Below are 21,224 nucleotides of genomic sequence, written 5' to 3' on the forward strand. Positions count from 1 at the left end.
ACAGTGCCTTAAAGGTATCTGGCTATTAGTAAACATTATCCAATAATGTAAGGTGAAAGTTGTTTCAAAGACAGGAAAAGTTATACAATTTTGTTTGAATTTTTTTATGAAAATAAACATGTTTTTTCTTTAAAATAATGTGCATTTATAAATCACACTCAATACACTTTCAGAAAAACAAAATGGTCTTAAGCTCTCACCGAGGCAGTACCCTTTAAAAAAATCTTAATATGTATAGAAGTGTGTACATTTGATACCGATATACCTTTTATGTGCTGATGTGCACTCTTTGGTAGTAATAAGTACCTCAGAGGTACTAACATGAACTCTTTAGGCGCAAAAGGTGTACTTTTTTAAAATAATACCTATAATGATACCTGCAAAATTATAAAGCTCAATGTCAAGCGATATATTTTCTTGAACAGAATTCAAGTTCAAGTACAACTACAGCCTTCTACTTCCCAGCTATATAATGACAATATGACAAAAAAAGGGCGTGACCTTGACCTAGTAGAGTGTTTTTCCCGCCATGCCATAACGCTGTTATTTTCGTCCCGGGGTCAAATCCCCTTTTGTTTGGCCTTTGCTGAGTACAACTGCCTCAATCTGGCATGACCCTTCTGGACAACGTGCGCCAAGATCTCGTCGAATTACAACAAACTGTACCAGCTACACAATCCGAACTCGTATTTTGTATTTCTTAAGGAGGGACTTCATAAAACAAGGAAGACATCAGCCCGTTTTTAGGACAGTGAAAACTGCGTTTTTTTTACACATGAAACATGAACAAGTGTTATATTGCGGACCGTAAACACACTCATAGGTTCGAAAACACAGGAAATACGGGACCTTTAAAAGGGTACCGCCCCAGTGACAGCTAGGGACCATTTTTTGAGCATTTTTTCTGACAGCATATGACCAGAAATGTGTAAATGAGCCAGTATTGGTTGGGTAATAAGGCAGGAGGTGCATCTGAATATGAGGAGGTTAAGATGCTTTTGAAGATACTGAACCCCTCCCTGTTATTTATGCACTGCAAAAATTATTTTAAAGAAAAAAATCTTAGTATTTTTGTTTTCAGTAGAAATATCTAAAAATTCTCAAACCAAGATGCTCCCTCTTGATGAGCAAAACGACCCAAGAAAATAAGTCCAGATTCTAGACCAAAAATACCAAACTCAAGTGACCCTGTGCATAAAACAAGCAAAAAACTCTGCCAATGGGGAAAGCAAAAAATCTGCCAATGGGGCAAGCAAATTTGTCTTGATTTTTTCTTGAATTTAGTGCTTTAAAAAAAATTCAATATTTTTTGCTTACCCCATTGGCAGATCCCTCTGCCCGTTTTATGCACAAAATCAATCAAATCTGATAACCTTGGTCCACACACTAGACCCATTTTTCTTGGGTCGTTTTGCTCATCAAGAAAAAGCATCCCAATTCAAGAACCCCTAGATATTTCTACTGAAAACAAAACAAAATTACTAAGATTTTTTTCTTCAAAATATTTTTTTGCAGTGTGGGGATATTATTGTTGTAAAATTACAAATAAATAGATTAATATTCACAAATAAATGTAATGAGATTCACAAAACCACACAAATTCACAAATAAATAGATCAAGATCCACAAATAAATGTAAATAAATGATCTTAATCTATTTGTTTGTGAATTTGATATATCTTTGTGAATCTCATTACATTTACGAGATTAATTTTCATGAACACTTCAGTAATAATTCTGTATAAAGAAAATATTTTAGCAAAGACAAAGACAACTACAGACTCTAGGGTAAATCACTGTCAGCCAGGCAAGTAGCAATAATACTGTAGGTTTCTTTTGGTACTGCAAATGTGTTTCTGATAATGGTGAGACTTTAAAGAAAAATTACTTTCTTTAACCAACAAAGTGCTCAGTGTGGCAAACACTAAAAGAAACACTGAGAGGTTTACCCACTTTTGTCTGTCAGTTATTTTGCTCTACAAAACAAAAGGCATCTGTAGAGCTTAAAAAACTACACTGTTTAGTTATAGTCTCGACTGACTACTTTAAAATGGCATATTTGATTGTTTTTAAAACATTTTATATTTGTCCAAGCCGAACAGGAACCCCAATTTTTCAGTTTTCGAAGTGCCGTGAAACAAAAATTGTCATAATCAGAGTATTTCTGTCATAATTCACTCGCATCTCAACCTTTAGTAACCTCAGATATTTCCGTTTTGATATTTTGAGGAATCATTTGTTTGGTTGAGACTGACGCTCTCCTGTGCTGATAGATTATCCCGCACCGCCTTCTCCTTTATGAGTTGTCTTCTATGGTAGATGAGATATCCCGGCAGAAGGAATCCAACCAAAGAGAACAAAAGCAGAGCAAAGTTGATCTGTTGATAGAGGAACAATAAGAGAAATGTGTCATGTTTGGCAATTCATTTGTCCAACACACAAATATGAATTTTGGTAGGGAGAGTGGTGGCAAAAGTACCATTTTTCAGAAAAACATAATTTTAAAAGATAAAGTTATAGACAGAGATATATTTTTGCTGTGGTCAATAACTCACAAGTGTGGTCTATTAATACCAGGTGAAAAAAAAATGTAAAACGATTTCAGTATAATTTCACATTAAACATAAGTAGTGAATTGTTACTTTCGACCCCACCTGCAGAGACGAAAGTAACACAACAAAACAAGATAGATTTGTGTGTTACACTTGTTCGTATTAAATATACATTACTATGACGTCGTTAATATGTAACTGCAAACATATTTTGTCATTTATCTTTGTAAAAATAATGAAATTACATTTTTATTGTAAATTTCAGTTTTACCAAATGTTTCAAAATTAATTATATTAATTATATACAACAATATTAGCAGCGGGACAAAAGTAACAAGTATTCATTTCGACCCAACAGGATCTCCTCACATTTAAACCCCATTTACTTTTATTTGAAAAACTCAGAGAGGTCAAACTTCAGGATGTGTTAGAGCACAAAATAACCTGTAGATTGATCAATACTTTAACACATGAAACCAGAAACACAACGCGATATAAGAACAAAATGATCGCTTTAGGAATTTACTTATCATGGTTGAAAACAACTTTCTGGATCTACACGCGGAAAATTGTGAGTAAATAACGCAAAATAAATATTTGTAGCTCTGTCAGGGCTTGTGTGCTAAAGATGCTGTCATAGTTTGGGATGCAAATGTTATCAGGGCTCGGAGAAAATCGCTTTGTTACATTCGTCCCGCGTTACTTTTGCCCCGGTTCGCCCCTACTATTTGTAAAAAGTGAAAAGTTGGATATTACTCAAATTGGACACTTAAAAAAATCAATTCAACTTTCACCTAAGTGAAATTCTAAGTTAAAAAACTAACATTTTTAAGTGTCACCAATTGAATATTGAATAAGTGGATCTTCATATTTTACTGTGAAATATCCATTAATATTTGATATGCGTATTTAAAACATGCAAATTATATTCTTACCCAGTAAGGATCACCCTTCAATGGTCCCAACATTAGGATGAAGAGTGGTTGTTGTAGAAGGGCAAACACAGCACTGATCATGGACTGAAGCCCAGTCAGAGTGCCAAAGTGATTGGTTGGGTAGCTGAGCACATAAATAACAAACAGCTTAAAGACAGAACATAATGCAATTGTGTAATAATCACAGGTTACAATAAAGTTCATGAGTTTTATTTACATTCATGATATTTTACGTTTTGTTTTTAAGCATTAAAGGTGCCATATAATTAAAAACTGTATTTAGCTAGGCACAGATGAATAATAAGAGTTCTGTACATGTTAATGACATATCATGAGCCTCAAACGCATTTGTTTCCTAATTTTTATGTAAACCTCGTGCATGCAAAAGAATACTGGAAAACAGGCCAATCTCAACATAACGCAGACTGTGATGTAACAGTCCATATGTACGGCCCAGCATGTGTACTAATGTGAGCTACTGGCATGAGCCTCAGAGCAGAGCCAATCAGAGCAGAGCTCAGCATTATTATTCATGACCCTTCCAAATAGTCAAAAATAGACCATTTCATTCAAAGGACAAATCCTAGGGTTGTACATGTAAAACCGTTTCTGGATCATTTTTGCACTGAATAAATTTACATACCTTCTATTTAAATATCAATTAACAATTTAACAGATTATTTCAATACATTCTTTGGCACCTTTAAAGCATTTGTGACCGCTACAACAACTTTTAGTAAATATCCTCTGGTTTGTTCATGTTTGCAATTGTTCTCACAATACGATTGAACCTATATTACATTGTAAACATTGTAACTCACTAAACAAGAATTATTGTTTTAATATTATTATGAGCTCATGCAGACATCTTTTCAGTGGGATATAGTGGGACATGGTTAGGTAGTTTTACCATTGATTGTAAAATTGTATGGATTGTGATAAAGTGATTGAAAGGAAACTCACACAGCAGCATAGAGGCCGCCACAGCACGAGTGAATAAAACCTCTGACTGCAGTGTGCAAAATAAAAGACACCACCTGGGACGGAGAGATACATACACTGATGTCAAATCAAAATATGTTTTTATGTTACTTTAACTTAACAAATTAAGTTTCAACTTTTATACACTGCAGTGACGTCCAATAATCTAAAACGACAAAATGTGGGATTCAAATCTAATTTAAATATGGAAATATGTTTTAGAAATATGTAAATCAAAGAAATGTTATGGCATAAAAATATATCTATAAGATTTAGTGGTAACACTTTACTTGAAGGGGTGTTCATCGACAATAAACATGGAGATTTTATGCACATTTATGACAACAGTCATTAAGTGTCATTCGTTCAATTATGATTTTTAATGCAAAGATGACACTGTTTGAATTGTCTGTTATGACATCTTGACATAAACCAATACATCATAACTTGTCATTAATCTATCATAAACATAACATAGCAGAATAATTATCAAACTTAAGAAACTACCTAGCTTTATGGGTTAACATTACATTAAACTGTCATTTAAATATCATTAAGTGTTAGTACTATGTCAAATAAATTCAAATACCTTAACAAAATGAAACAGACACGTCAAAAGATTATGCTTAACTTTACGTATGTGCACAATACATAAAACAAGTAAGGGATAATGTAGAGGCAGCCGGTAGTTATTGGGAAATAAGCCCCGACAGTGTGATCAGGACCCGACGCGAAGCGGAGGGTCTTGTATCACACTGAAGGGGCTTATTTCCCAATAACTACCGGCTGCCTCTACATTATCCCGCTTATTACACGGCTACTTGCCACATAAGAAAAAAAACTGGACATGAATATGAATTTGAAACATTTTATTGGCATATTTGTTTTAAATTAACATTTTTATCCTTCCGCGAAACTTTGCACAGATGCATAAAATGATCGTAATACCTTATTAAGATCCTCTGCTTCATACTTGTCTGTCTCCATTTATTTCTCTTTTAGCCAGTCTTTGAGAAGTTTTAATGCCCATTCTGTATTTCTTTGAGTGTTGGCTTCGTAGCTGTCATGCTCTATTTTGTCAAGTTCAGTCTCAGTAAGCTGTCTGTGTCTTGTCGTGGTTGTCGAGTGTTTGTCACAAGGTGGCGCCAAACAGACAGTAATCTTTATTGATTTTTATTGGCGCGGAGCGATTTTACTCGTGCAAGTAGTCCGGCTATGCGTTATTATTTTGGAGCGGTTATTATTTGAAAAGAACGAACCTGCAAATGTCTCAACTGACCAATCAGAATCAAGCATTCCAGAGAGCCGTGTAATAATGAAAACTAAAAGAACTTGTTCTTCTTCACAAAGAGGGTTCTGAAATTTTCTGAAAACGAACAAAATATTTAATCAATTTAATTTAATGTAATTAACTTTGCAGCGATATGGAACCAACACTGCATGGCTTAACTCATTATTGTACTGTTTTCATTCAATTTTAGGTGAATCGTGTCCAAATGCAATAAAATATAATTTTATGATTATTATTATTATTATTGGATGATTGATTGTATTTATTAAACACAGTGAAGAAACTTTTTAAAAAAACATTATGAACTGTAGAAAATTCATGACGCTGTTATAAAACAATTTGACAGAGTATTAACACTTAATGACATTTTAATGACAAATTATATTTGTACCACTGTAGTTGAGGTCAAGAAAAATATTCATGACGCTGTTATAAACTATTTGACGAAGTATTAACACTTAATGACATTTTACTGACAAATTATATTTTGTACCACTGTAGTTGAGGTCAAGAAAAATATTCATGACACTGTTATAAAACTATTTGACAGAATATTAACACTTAATGACATTTTGATGACAAATTATATTTATAAAACGGCTCGTTCTGGTTCTTCATTCTGATTGGTTGAAACGCGTTCTAAGCCGTGATAAAATACCCCGGTAAACCCACGGTTCAGACCGCATCACAAGTATCACTGCGCCACTGTTGCTGCGTATTGATTTATGAAAATAAACACCACAGTCTTTAATCATTTTTTAATTTTTCTACCTTTGCACAATTATGGCGATATCCAGATAAATGTCAATAAATAAAACATTTCATCAATAAAGAGAAAACGTTCTCTGAAGTTTTTTTTTTGTCTTATTGATATTTCCGCTATTATCCACTAGAGGGCAATCTTACCCAACTTAAACACTGAGGCATTCACTCGATACAACAGCGTTGTGGTGGATTTAGCGTGACGTGTAAGTTTTGATGGCTCTGAATCTGATCTCTAAGTTCTTCACAAAAATGGAATTATCTCCGCATTTAGCTGAAAATTTGAGAGGTGATAACTGATAAGACAACAAATGAAGGTAGGATGAAACGTTTTTTGATGGTGTTGGAAAGCGGATGGACTGTTCTTTCATTTGATATCTTATGTTTATTTAAAGAAGATCATTTTTCTGTAAGGCATTCAACTAAAACTGGGTGGCAACTTAAAAAAAAACGCTGACGGGGAAAGAGTTAATTATGCTTCCAAGCATATTTGATCATCACTTCAACAGTTGCACGATATAAATGTTAATGTATAAATTAGATGAATGTTGATTTATAAAATAAACACCACAGTCTTAAATCATATTTTCATTGTGCCTTTGCTGCGTCTCTGTTGTTTGTGAACTGCGCTCTGTTGCAGCCACACTTGATTCTGAGGAACTACTTTGTTTGGCGGAAGAGTAATATTTATACTAATATAATTACAACTTATTTGTGTTTTATTTTATAAAATCCCGCTAACGTTATGCATATGAAGTAACCGTTTTATAAACGCAATAAACCCCTCGAAGCGTTGGGTATCAGTGCATTTTATAACAGCTAAGGGGGTTTAGGCACTCCGCTTCGCTTCGTGCCTAACAACGCCCCTTAGCTGTTATAAAATGCACTGGTAACCCACTGCTTCTTGGGGTTTATTGCTTTATTGTACCACTGTAGTTGAGGTCAAGAAAAATATTCATGATGCTGAGTATTAACACTTAATGTCAAGTTCTCATGACAAGTTATAATGTATTGTTTAATGTCAAGTTGTCATGACAAAGAAAGACGTCTTAAACAATGTCATCCTTGCATTAAAAATGACGTAATTCAAAGAATGACACCCAATGACAGTTGTCATAAACGTGCATAAAATCTCCTTCTTGTTTATGACATAGGTCATGCCATGATAATAAAGGTGTTGTGTCAGTCTTATGAACACCCCTTTAAAAAAGTGTTACCGATTCGCTTAATACAATAAAAAAATACAAACAGACCTATTCTGTTGGATCCCACTGTATGTGTCTAACCTGTATGGGTAGGTTATCTATGAGGGAGATGATACCGAACACGACCAGCAGCAGGTTAGTAAAGCTGAAAGCTCTGATGGCATTGGTGAGTTTTTGGATCTTTCTGTCCCTCTTCGGAGGCCCAGACTGACTGAAGAAAAAAATAGAAGGAATACAAGTCATAAGAATGACATTATATCAACTAATATTACATTACACCCTTGCTCTGCTTCTACCTTATAGCTCCATCTGCTGGATTCACCACATCCTCACACTCCTTCATTCTCCAGTCCATAATGTAGCCAATGAGAGGACAGCTCACCAGACAGAGCAACTGAAGAGTGCCGAAGATGGACGAGTAGAAACCCACTGTAAAGAATTTGAATTCGATTCATGTGTTCGAAACATATAGCGTTTAAATGGCTTGAAAAAATCACTTTGGATGCCAAATGCATAAATGTAAATGTATCCCCTATCCTAAATATGAATCTATATCTTACCTTGCTCCTCTGCCTCGTTTATCAACTCCTCAGAGGCTAAAACACACACAATTTTAATAAAAGTTTGCTATACACTTAACTTTGTTTATCTGTTCAAAAACAACGTTTTTTAAAGCAAATTTTTAAAGCTGATCCTCACGGTCAGGGTCACCATGGGTAACCAGGAACTCCAACATCTTATTCATGGCACCCATGAAAAATATGATGCGAAGCTGGGCCATCGGCATGATGATGAGACTCCACAGGAAGATTGGGGAGCACACGGAACGTCTGAAAGGAGGAGATCCTGTTGTCCCATATACATTGAAAACACAAAGATTAGTCATTTATAAAAATAATAGTTTTTTTTAGGTATGTTTTGTGTTTTTGTCACTTACCCTGAGTCTGCGATGCTGTTCCACTGTGGTACGCTTCATCATTTGAAGGCTGTTTTTTGGTCACTTCCTGTTCTTCGGTAATCACGTGACTGTAAGAGCGATCTCCAGTCATCTTATGGTCCACCATTTGACCTCTCCACGTCACCCTTTTACTAATAAAAAGCAGAAACTGCATTTTTGTTATGGCCATAAGCACAATGAACAAGTAAGTAAATCTTGCTTTGTTTCTTTTATGAGCAATTTCAATGCAGGAAGTACAGTGGAAGTCCTTATATGGGCACTTGAACCGGAATAGTGCACGCACTAAAGAGCTGACATGAAATCAATGTCCCCAAAGAAGTGTGTTGTTGTTTGTGAGGGAAATTTATGCGTGTGTAGCTTCCCAAAGCACCCATCCTTATAGAAACAGTGGATATCGTTTGTTTATCCAGGGTAGCAGTGAAATTGTGCGCGCGTGTTTGTTTAACGCTGAATTTGGGCAGTCCCAACATGGTCATGAGTCGCAAGTGTAAGACAATTTCCTGAATAAATATAGCACCTCCCCAAAGGATACTGCATGGGGGCAACGTGAGTGCTCGGGAAAGCAACTCTCTACGATTCACAGTGGACTTCCCACTGAGAAACATTTGGGTTTCAAAGACACACCTTTAGGGTGTCATACATTTGTATTCTTATTGTCTCAAAGCAAACTGTATATGAAATGCTACATGCACAAAGAATCTAAAATCTGTATCTTATTTGTTTTTCATTGAAATATCTCATTGCAAGTGGTTACAATGGTCTGACCCATATAACAACAGAATACAATGTTAAAGTATATGTGAAACTTCATTCAATGTTAATAGACACCTCCCATTCCAAGCATAAACCAATCACCCACTGTATACAGATTAAGGACAGCCCTTAGTTTTACAACAACCAATCAGTACCAAATTCCTATATGCTTTGTTCTCTGGTTATTTAAGGAGATGTGTACAAGATTTAGGCGGGACTTTCAATATCTAGAAATGCACCCCATGATGCTGTATCTTTGATATAGCATCATGTATTTTTATTTTATTTTGAGGAATCTGTAACCAGATCTTCATCTCCTTACCAGGTATGCAATGGTTTTTCGTTTGTTTTGTATTTGAATTGGAATGTAAATTGGCTTCTGAATTATGTTTTTCCTTACCTGGTTAATAAATTGTTATGTTTGGATTTATTCTGCGGCTACGAAAGTTATTGACATGATTAGTAAATTACGATGTATCCTTGTTTCCGCAACGTCTGAAAATCAGGCTAGTACCGGAACAAAATCCCAGACTAGATGGCATAGTAGTACATCAGCGGAGGATTTTGGAGATCCGACTAGCACTTGGCGCTAGTTTAAGTTAAATTAGATGCGTGGAGGCTAATTTCCTGTTTAGAGTAACAAGTAAATGTTGTCTGACCACTCTAAATCAGATGAGCCTCAGCCTCTGGTTATTTCAATATTAATCTATCTAAGTTGCATATTAAATTATGGCACGACTATACAAAGCTATCGTTGGAGAAGACGGTCAGTTTGTTTTATGATAGTGGTCGTGAGCCTCTGGTTAGAAATAAATATTGTAATAATTAAGTTGCACCTCTATGGGGACTAAATAAAGTATGTTCAGAGATGAGCACGCATAAAAGGCGGCCTTCTGAACATATGGTCAAACCTCTAGCAGCGACCAAGCCTGATTCGGTTGTGATCGTGGGCCCGCATGATTATTAAATATTAATAAACGGCCGGTGCGTGAGTCCAAAGCGACATGAGTAGCCGAATGAACGGATGCAATAACAAGTAGGGCTAAACAAGAATAACCAAACATCCACCCAAATTCTGTAACTGTTAAAAGTAATCATCAATCCAATTAATATTAACATTATCTTGGAGTCAGATAATAATACAAAATTGCATAAATGCCAAAACGTCACTTGCAAGCGCCGGAAAAGACTGAACGCGCTATTACCCTTCGTTTGGATTCCGTCGTTGGGCCAAACGGATGGATGGGGCCACATTTTGCCCCTTACACAAGCGGTAAATAAAACTGCATCAAATGTCTGTGTTTTGATGCGTAAGTGCATATAATGTAAACGACACGAACATGTAGTGAATCTTAAGTTATCCAGAGATAGTTGGATGATGTTTTGTGTGTGTTTTATAAATCTAATAAAACTAAAGACTCTCTGGATATACTGTATGAAGGATGCTACTCAAGATTAACACGAGATAAGCAGAAACAGCGTGAGCTTTAAATACACAATCTTTGATGTAAAAACCACTTTCTTCTCATACACACAGCCTATGGTGCACAATATGACCAAATGTATATGTGCATTCCTGTTAAACTATTAACTATTTATACACTACTTGAACACCTGTAGGGGGAACCAACAAACTATTGACCATATAGTTAGTGTATTTGACATGTACTGACGTGTATCTGAGGTCCTCGGGTGCAGGAAAAGATTCTGCTGGCCAGTTGACAAAGCAGTTGACGAAGACGAGACAGGCAAAGGCCGCCCATACCCAGAAAATCGTACAAAATGACACACCTAGGTCATAGATCAGCTAAAGGGCACAACAGACCAAAGAATTTAGGCTGAAAAGCTGAATTTATGGGGAAAATTTGCTCAAAAAGTGTTTGATGTTGTGGTTGTTTGCACTATAAATGGACCCTACCTTAACTCCTGGGAAGGTTACAGCAGAGGACGCGTACGAGCCAATCATAAGTGAGAGAATCGTCGATCGCACATTTCCAAACATATTCGGCAACTGAGAAAATCAAGCAGGACGAGAGTCTCATTAAACGAGAATGTAGTATTGTAAATGCATTCTAAGTATTTTAAAAACAGGAGATTTTATTTCATTTTACCTTTTTAATATAATATAGTTCAACTGTAATATTTGTGTACTGCCACTAGAGAGCATTATAAGTGTGATTATTATAAAATGGCCTTTAGCTACAGAATAAGTGGGAACTACGTGCAAGTTATTATTCAACACTATCTTCAAACTTTCTTAACTCTTTCGCCAGCATTTTTCATGATTTTCACAAATGTTTAATGCCTTTCAGAAAATGCTCTTTTTAAATATATAAACATACAATATGTGAATTAAAAGAACAGACCCTCTGCTTTCAAACACAAAAAAATCCGGTTCATCCTACCTTCATGTGTTCTGTTTTTATCACCTCTCAAATATGTGTAAGTTTCATCAAAAACACCCAATTTTGAGCAAAAAGCTGACATAATTCCCTTTTTGTTAAGGACTTTTGAATAGAGATCAGATGCAGAGCGATCTTTAAAACATACACGGACATACAGCTGTTTGCCCTAGGGCAATACTTCCGGGTTTTATAAGTTGCGGAATAGCGCCACCTGGTGGATAATAGCGGTATTGCAGAGTGACGAGATAACTCGTCAATGGCGGGGAAAGAGTTAAAAATAAAGTTCATGTTTGCAACCCAGACAACGGATGGTAATCATTTAAAATGATTAAATGTTATGATCACATGACAGAGAAGTAGAAAAAATTCATTTAGAAATTACACTGTAAATAATGAGCTGTAATTATACAGTAACTTACTGCTTCTCAATTATTTTCTGTCACGCCCCCCTAAGAAGAAGTAAACATTTCGCGCCCCCCCCCCAAATCTCCGCCGCGACTGTAAATAGTATCATTTGTCTATAAAATTACACATCTGCAAAACATTGTATCCTTATTAACATTGAGAAAACACAAAAAGAAAACAAAAAAAGAAATATCGATCAACTTACAATAACTTTATTAACATTGTTTTTTAGTCTGTAACAGAAAAGACTTAATTTTGCCTGAAATAAAAAAAAACAATCCTTATATCAAGTATAATATTTTTTGACCATTTGATACTGAAAAATTGTATTAAATATAATCAATAATTAATAATTAAAAAAACAAGCGGCTTATCAGCGTGATTGGGGTGTAATGTCTTTAAGTGACAGTGCAAAAAAAATCACTTCCTGAAAAAGTATTTTCCCCGGGGGCTCGCGCGTCCCCCCTGGTGTCGCTTCGAGACCCCCCCCCCCCCCCCCCGGGGTCCCGCCCCACTATTTAAGAAGCAATGAATAAAGACTGAACATGTTTTATGCTCATTAAACTTAACTAAACAAACTGTTGCCATTAAATCAAATGTAAAATCTACAATAAGCTACTGGCAACCAGCTGCCAGTAATACTGTAATTTCTACAGAATTTTTTTTACAGTGCATTGCAATACATTAGTATTTCATAACCACCCTTTACACATACTACTGTATACAAGGGTTATTTTCGTAATGTAAATCTGAAATTAATATAAAATAAAACCAAATTAAACTAATAACCACGATTGATAAACTAACTGAACTAAAATGTTAATGATGGAAAAAAATAGTTTTTATTAGTTATTAGAAAATAATACTGAAATAAAAACTAATTTAAAAAAGCAAAACCAAAATAACTTTGCAGTATACTAAAGACATTTTAACAACCCTAATTTTCCAGTAGATAAACACACACACCACAGCACAGGTTAACCCCCACATCCTAAATCCCACTAACACAACACAAGGGGAGAGAGAGAGAGAGAGAGCAAGGACAGTCTATGAATGTCCAAGTGTGGTATAGGGTAGGGAGAAGGTGGGTTTGGTGGAGTTAAGGGCGTGAAGTCATATCTGTCCTCTGATTGGCCGAGATCAGCATGCCAATAATGTTGAGTGCACAGCACTAAATACCACAACACATGCACATGAAGCATTAACAAACAGCCTTTTCATGCAGATAAATACATAATGAAATGTAGTTAAAAGGGAGTAAAGTTTTCACATTTCACATTACCAATCACAAGCAATTCATCCACAGACTACAACCCTTTTTTTACCTCAATAAAATGTCATTTTAATATTGTATATTTGATAGATATACAATATTAAAATTACATTGTATTGAGGTTAAAAAGTCTACTAATTATGTATATCAATTTGAATGATTTATTCATACAGACATACATAGTGAAGTGTTTATGTGTTTGCACTGCTCTCGGTTTATTTGAATGGTGACGTAAGAGACAGTTCATGTATTTTATTACTGTGAATATTATGTTTCTGCGTGTGAGTGTGTGTGTGTCTTACTGTCAGTGAAGTGAAGGTTAAACAGATCCCTCCAAACCCATTCATAGAGACGGCAATGAATATGAGAGCTGATAACACTGTAAAGGAGATGACTTTAGTATTCTGAAATATCCAGAAACAATTTACATAAACTAATCACAGATCCAATGTTTAATTTATTAACACTGGTATAATTTTTATGTGGTTTTCTATATTGTACTTATATGCAACGATAATACTTACTGACCTGTAGGATCGTATGCTGCAAGAGCAATTAAAGCCATGGAGAATGCAAAACAGGAACTACAAAAGTGATATAAAGAGATTTTACATTTATGCATTTAGGAGATGCTTTTATCCAAAGTGACTATACATTTTATGACGTGTATTCCCTGGACATCATTAATATAACATTTATATAAAGGCACTTATATCAGGAAATTATTGTGAGATTTAGTTTAACCTGTGATTTTGTGAACACAAGTGCCATCTGTTCTATTGCTATGCAATAACGGGCACAATGACTATAGTAGATAGACCCGTCTGGGAAAAAACTATTTAGTGTTTTCTACATGAAATCATAATACGTAAAAACATTAAGTCAAAATATAGCCTAAATATAGAGTAGAAATTGTCAAAGATTGAAATGAATGTAAAATCAATCATTGTAATCAAACTTTGAGGGCCGCATGTCTCACCTGCCAAGCAATCTGAGCGGACGTGGCCCAAATTTGTCCATCAGGACTCCTAAAGGCAGAGTGGCCGCGCTGATGATGAACGAGCCAATCGTAAAGCCCAGATTCAGAATCTCCTCCTGCTCAATACAGCTCAGCCAATGCGACCTTTCAGTCAAGCTTACATTTGTGTGACTCTCCGTTTCATTCTCTATTAACATCAAAGAAAGAGACAAAGTTGTGTTAAAGTCAGTTTTGTCTGTTAGAGACAAGACAGGAAATGATTATACGCCATCTGTAAGGTCTGTAAGTCTGCATTTTGTTTCATTAACTAATTCCCCCCAAGACTTTTTTTGAAAAGTTGCCTGCCAGCATTTTTTTGTGATTTTCACAAAATGCCTTCCAGGAAAATTTTCTTTTAAAAATATATAAACATACAAATATATCAAATGAAAGAACAAACTCTCTGCTTTCAAACACGTTTCATCTATATTTTTTCTCTGCTTATAAGCTCTTAAATATGTACGGAGCCCCTAAGGGGACATGGAGCAAAAATTAAATAAAGCTTAGTTTCGCGTGCCCACGTAAAACTTTTGCGTGCCCATGTGAAACTTTTGCGCGCACGCACGTGAACTAGCTTTTTATGTGCGTGCGCGAAAGTTTCACGTGGGCACGCAATATTTTCAAGTGAGCATGCGAAACTAAACTTTATTTTAATTTTTGCTCCATGTCCCCTTAGGGGCTCCGTACATATTTAAGAGCTTATTTAAGCAATATCGCTCGAGTAGGAGTGCGATATAGCTCTATATCATCACGGCTGTGATTAGGCCAGAGGCACGAGGCCGCAGGCCGAGTGCCGGAGGCAATCACAGCCGTGATGATATAGAGCTATATCACACGACTCCGAGAGCGATATTGCTTTTATACAACAGTTCGACGGCACACGTTTGAAAAACGAAAACTAGAAAACAACAACGGAGTTATTTTAAAAGCCTCTTTGTTTGAGAACTACTTCTTCCGCCACGGATTTGAGGGCGGCCAGAATGACAGGTAAAACTTTCGGCTGCTTTGAAGCTCATAACAACTCAATGGACGAAAAAGCCGTTTCTTTATATTACTGTTTCTTGGTCACAAAGTGTAGTTTTAAGATTAGTTCAGTCGAGAATGTATATGTATTATATTTAAATCTGCAGTCGATTAGTAAAGATAGCGCCTGTTTGAACGTTTGCTTAGTGAGATTCGGTACGAATGAGAACCAAAGCATGAGCGGACATCAGTGTTCACTCGCCCCGCTGACCACCGCCCTCTCTGGGCTACACTTCTGACAGAGATACCCCGGCTCTCATGTTGGCCTTGTTTGTTTATGATCGTCAAAATGAGATCAAATCAGCAGTATTTGGTGTCATGATCAAACTATTACTTGTTTTTTTATTCATATTTAGTGTCTTTTGTGTTGTTATTGTTTTGGCGCAAGGTAAAAGTTAATAAAACTATTTGTATAACGTTACTATTGCTTTCTCATTTATTCTTAACGTGATACGAGCACTCGATTATTATTATTAAACTTTGTTCTTGTCAGTACTATATAAAACTGTTTTTTATAAGTGTCAGAGATATGTTTTTGCATGCTGCTTATAAATATACCAGTGGCGATATCTCATAACATGTTTTAATAGTCAGGTCACGATAAAGTAAATGATCAATGTCCACATTTAAAAGCTGCGGTGCTTACCTGCTGTTTCACGGTGTTTTCGCGTTCTGATAAGAAATATAGCTCCAGAAAAAAAACGAGTGTTTATATTCCTCTTTCCAAGTGTTAATAATCCACACGATGTGACAAGACATTTCTCCCATTAACTGTAACGTAACATCCAAGAGCGCCGATCTTTGACTAATAACTTCAGATTGGGGATTCAGACTGATTTATGAGCTAGTAAACTAATGAGATACACGGAGAGTGATTCAAACAGCGCGTCTGTGTTTTTCCATTCAGAGATGAGCCTGCTTAGGACCTCCATTCACTAGGTGGCGGAATAATACTAAAGGTGAAGCGGCTACAGTGCTTTTATCAGCACAATATCGTATGGCTCTTAGCCAATCAGATTCGAGAACCAGAAAGAACTGTTGTATAAAAGCTTATAATTGCATTTTTGTGCAGGAATTTTGATAGAGATCAGATTCAGAATGAAACATACAAAGAGTTTAAAATTAGTAAATAATTGTTTTGCTTCAGTTTTTTTATAAATTGTGTAAGTGCCATCTAGTGGATAATCGCTGTATTACAGATTAACATAAAAACTCATAAGGAACACTTTTTTTCATGAAAAATAACATAACTGAGATAACTCGTCAATGGCGGGGAAAGAGATAAACTGGTAGCTTTAAGAAATAGCTTTATTTTACCTAACATGGGCCCTAAATCAGCGAGGCCCAGTTTTGGGCCTGGGGACTCACAGGATCTCTCCATTATTTTTGACACCTGATGCAAATCATCAGATCACTAGCAGAAAAAACTCAAAATGCACAATGCCGTGAGTCCCCATGATTGAAATTGAAAACCACTGGCTCCGTCCCAAGTCATTGATGGAGTCACATACCTGTACATAGGTGTGAGTAGAAGCCTTCGTTCTTCAGCATGATTAGGAGGGAACCCCATCCTAGCAACACCGCAGAGAAGAGCAGGTTCTCTATGACTGCCGTGATAGCCATCCACCAGCGCCTCCTGTAGGCCTGCGAGAGTGACGGGGCCATCACACTACAGAAGAACAAATGATGAAGAAACCATAAGCAAGGGAAGCAGAGGACTATAGGACATTAGCCATGTATGCCACATTTTTATTGCAACATAAAACCCCAGTTCAGTATTTTCAGAATATGACAATTAGGAAAATGAGAGGAACTGGTTGATCTAAAACTTGAAAATACAGAATAACTAAACTAGTGATCATCAAATCCTTTTAACAGTTTATTTTACAGACCGAGTCCATGTTCATTAAACTTACCGATCTCACCCAAAACAAACAATTCCCTTGTGGTTTTGTTTTTAAGATGTGATGACTCACATCACTGATGAGATCACAAGTGAATTTGGACATTGTGGCTTTGGACATCAACTAAAGCAAAGTTGGCCCACAGTGACCTTTAATTTGGCCCGTCATGCCACATGAGATAATAAAAAAGGATAATTGACGCAAATGTTCATATTTCTAATTAAACATTTTCTAAAATGTAAAATTATTTGTTTTATTTGTACATTACAAAAATGTCAATTGAAATAAAATGCAAGGAATTAAACTGACTATTTTTTTAATGTACATGCATACTTGAAGGTGTATAGCATGCAAAACTCAATGAACTTGGGTACAAAAAGCTAATAATGGAGAAGTTGAGGCAGTGGCAAGGAAATGTTAAAATGATTGGCAAAATTATTTCTTTTTTACAACAGTTAACCTTTGAAAATAAATCTGCATTAGTTATGCATAAATAGAGTAATGTTTGCTTTTTTAAATATTAGAAAATTATAAATGAGGAGAATCAGGAACATTAATTTTAACCCGTCAACTGGCACTGTCCCGTGAGCGGGACACCTACGTTTATTTCAATATTTTCTATGTAAATGTTAATCTATCACGACAAACTATATATTGTTGGAAAGGTCTAAGAATGTAGTTTTCATTTCAAAACCTTTTAGCGGTAATAATAATGCAGTAACTGTAATTTATTCTTTTGTGACACAAGTATGCAGCAAACCTCATAGCAAACCAGCACAAACCTCAGTTTTTTTGACAATTTTATGTATTAAAAATAATACTATATTGCATTTTTTATTTATTACAAATAAATGTAAACTGCTTTAAAAAAAATGAATATTTTCACCTCCAGACACTTCCCTAAAAAACGTTGAAGTGTCTTCTTTAAAACAAGACCAAAATTTGTTTGTTTGTTTTGGACAGTTTTTTTGGACTTGCATGCCTGTCACACGAGTTTAAGACCAGAACAGACCGGCTGAAGCACATGTCCGTATACCCCCTGACCTGCCGAAACTAGAAATAGCCACTGAGCATCACCATGGCACACCATGGGCATCTTACCAGAAGTGAGACTTGTTGAACTGACAACAACATGTGGAAAAAGCTGCTGTGTTTAATCCTTTTGTTGAATCTAGAGAGGAACTGAGGGATGTAATCAAATAGCAAAACATATAAATCTGAAATTAAATTCATATTGGGAGATCATTAATCTGTGTGCGCGGATCTGCTCTGAAAACATCATTGTGCCAGTATGATATGCAATCATCATAAAAATTGCAATAAGTGTAAATTTGATTTTTAATGATTACGTATTGGCTGGCAAATCCTACATACTCAGACACGTAAATATCGAGCGTATCTTGCTACTGTACATAAAGTATAAGATACTCTTCAACACTGACTTGATTACTGTGTCATAACAACCAATCATAGACCATCAGGTAGAGACCAACACAAACATGTGGCCCCAATGCTGACTTCACCAATGTAACTCAACAAAAGCCAACTAAAAGATTTTGGTCAGCTTTACCAATATGAGCTTCACCAGATCTATCAAGTTTGTCACAATGTTGTGGCTCTTTAATATGTCTCATGCTTCCTCAAGTTCAAAACACAGCACGTTTGTGTGCAGAACTGCAAGCAATTCAAAAATATAGATAAAATATGAATCTTAATTTAAAACTGTGATATCAGATGTGGTAACAAATCATGTCTCACAAATTTATCTGCAATTAAACTGGGAAACAGGAACAAATTGTTGTTATTGCCAGTTATTGAAGTGCACACTGCACTTGGCATGAGCTGTAAAACACAAATAAATGCTGAAGTCTCATCATAAATTTTTGCAGAATCCCCCCCCCCCCTCCACAGAAAGATTCTGTATGTAGCAATTTAAATATGTGAAGTGCTCAGATATCACATTATTAAAAGCGTCCAGTGATGACAATATTGAATGACCTGAGTTCCAAAGGCCAAAGACTACTAAACAAAGTAATGACGCCACAAACATACACAAACACACACGCGCCTCCACACACACACGTGTTCTGCGCGCGCGCACTTGCAAGCACGCAAACACACAGCTGTTTCGTTCACACTGTGCCCCTCTCTCTGCGACCGCGTGCTCAGTGGAAATCATGTCTTGTGCGCACTTCATTTTCCTATAGGAAAAAACACCTCGCGCTCATGTGAGCACCTAAAATGAACGGGATATTAAAGTTTATTTATTTTTTTGATATTGTATAGATTTTTAAAATCTGATTGTGTCGGACTGTGTGCTCCAAAGCACCTTGTTACTAAAATATTTTTTTAATACAGAACAAAGTAGTCAAGCTTAAATGAGAAATTATATTTGATGGCTTATGCATTTTTGTTTATGCTTCTTTATGCAATTAAATAAAAAATGACATTACCTGTTGTTTTTTGTATTTATTTGTGCATATAATAATAACAATAATAACAACAACAACAACAACAACAACAACAACAACAATACTTCAATAACAACAACAATACTTCTACTACTATTACTAATAATAATAATAATGCGAACTTGTAAATTGGCAGAGTTCGTATTAGCCTAACGCTAGACACGCCGGCTAATGAAAGAATAAACTTACCAGTTTTTTATAAATTGATATTTAGAGTAATATCATGCGTCTGATTTTCCTCTGTGCTGTTTCTCTTTTCTGGACGCTTGTGTTATAATGCGTTTTTTTTATCTTGCACTCCCAGTTGTACCTGGACTTTTGTGTAAACTAGAGAGGATACGTCAAGTTTTGCAAAGCATGCTCTCTCTCTCCTCTCTCTCTCTCTGCTCTTTTTGTCTATAAATGGCACCAGTTATTGAACCCCCTCCCCACCTTGCCAAACTGCATGCAATTAATAGCTTTTTCCCACAGCGCACACATGGATCGGGAGAGTGGATAGCAGTTATATCGACGCCCTCATGTGGTCATGATTATATTTTTACTTGTAAATGTATGAACTGAATGGAACATAATAAAAAAAAATTCAACCCATTATCGTGAAATGCGTATAAATAGCACGCAGTTGAAAAGTTGTGCAGTAAATACGCCAAATTCCAATTTTTCGTGCATATGAATAGAGACCTATGTCAGTCCTTCCCGTTCACTTATGGCGCATCTTTTCGTGTCGTTTTATTTATTGGTTTCTCATTTGTTTTCTGTTTTTTAAACCAGTGTCGCTTGGGTTCTGCTATTTCTTTTTATCCGCTTAACAACATGCATCACGTTTTAATAGGTTATATGCATTAAATAAGAAAAATACGTTGTTTTTCATTGCAATATAGCATTATCTGTGCTCTGAATTGAATGACAGTAAATGTACTGAGAAGATATAAATCATAGATAATTTCTTAAATCATGACATTTCTAGGGGCAGTTTTTCGGACAGGGCTTAATAGCTTGTTTAAGTTGTCCTTAGGCTACTGAAATCAGCTTGCACTGACATATCTTAAACTTAAAACAGTTGTTCTCAAACTTTTTCCGCGTGCTGCCCCCCCCTTGTGTATGGTGCATTCCTTTGCGGCCCTCCAAAGAAAATGTATGACAAAAAACTGTTTTAAAATGTAACATTTTAATTAAACAAAATTAAATTATACAAAGTATAGTGCTGTTGGTTAGTAGCCTTATTTTTTCAGGTTTAATTACACAGAATTAATGATAAATTAATGTATTTTATAAAATGTCATAAAAC

At 35.7% G+C, this 21,224-nt stretch overlaps 1 protein-coding gene across 1 annotated transcript; it reads right to left on the reverse strand.

Moving 5' to 3' along the window:
- Positions 1-1,503: 1,503 nt before the first annotated feature.
- On the reverse strand, positions 1,504-20,308 carry slc43a1b (solute carrier family 43 member 1b). The gene is made up of 15 exons (XM_055204891.2): positions 20,126-20,308; positions 17,073-17,230; positions 14,500-14,686; positions 14,049-14,104; positions 13,823-13,899; positions 11,356-11,448; positions 11,111-11,244; positions 8,664-8,815; positions 8,426-8,572; positions 8,287-8,322; positions 8,023-8,155; positions 7,808-7,937; positions 4,451-4,524; positions 3,488-3,611; positions 1,504-2,378 (listed from the first exon to the last, which is right to left on the reverse strand). The coding sequence occupies exons 2-15, from the start codon at positions 17,224-17,226 to the stop codon at positions 2,202-2,204; spliced, it is 1,674 nt and encodes a 557-aa protein (XP_055060866.2). The 5' UTR covers positions 17,227-17,230; positions 20,126-20,308; the 3' UTR covers positions 1,504-2,201.
- Positions 20,309-21,224: the final 916 nt, after the last annotated feature.

This window comes from Misgurnus anguillicaudatus, chromosome 3 (assembly GCF_027580225.2).
Source record: "Misgurnus anguillicaudatus chromosome 3, ASM2758022v2, whole genome shotgun sequence".
Taxonomy (NCBI): Eukaryota; Metazoa; Chordata; class Actinopteri; order Cypriniformes; family Cobitidae; genus Misgurnus; species Misgurnus anguillicaudatus.

Bases quoted from the DNA above. Each gene is read 5' to 3' on its own strand.
- slc43a1b (XM_055204891.2), bottom strand. From the start codon at position 17,226: ATGGCCCCGTCACTCTCGCAGGCCTACAGGAGGCGCTGGTGGATGGCT. The intron at 14,687-17,072 runs GTATGTGACTCC...TGATGTTAATAG, and splicing joins CTACTCACACCTATGTACAG to AGAATGAAACGGAGAGTCAC. The intron at 2,379-3,487 runs GTAAGAATATAA...CTCTATCAACAG, and splicing joins TGAAGGGTGATCCTTACTGG to ATCAACTTTGCTCTGCTTTT.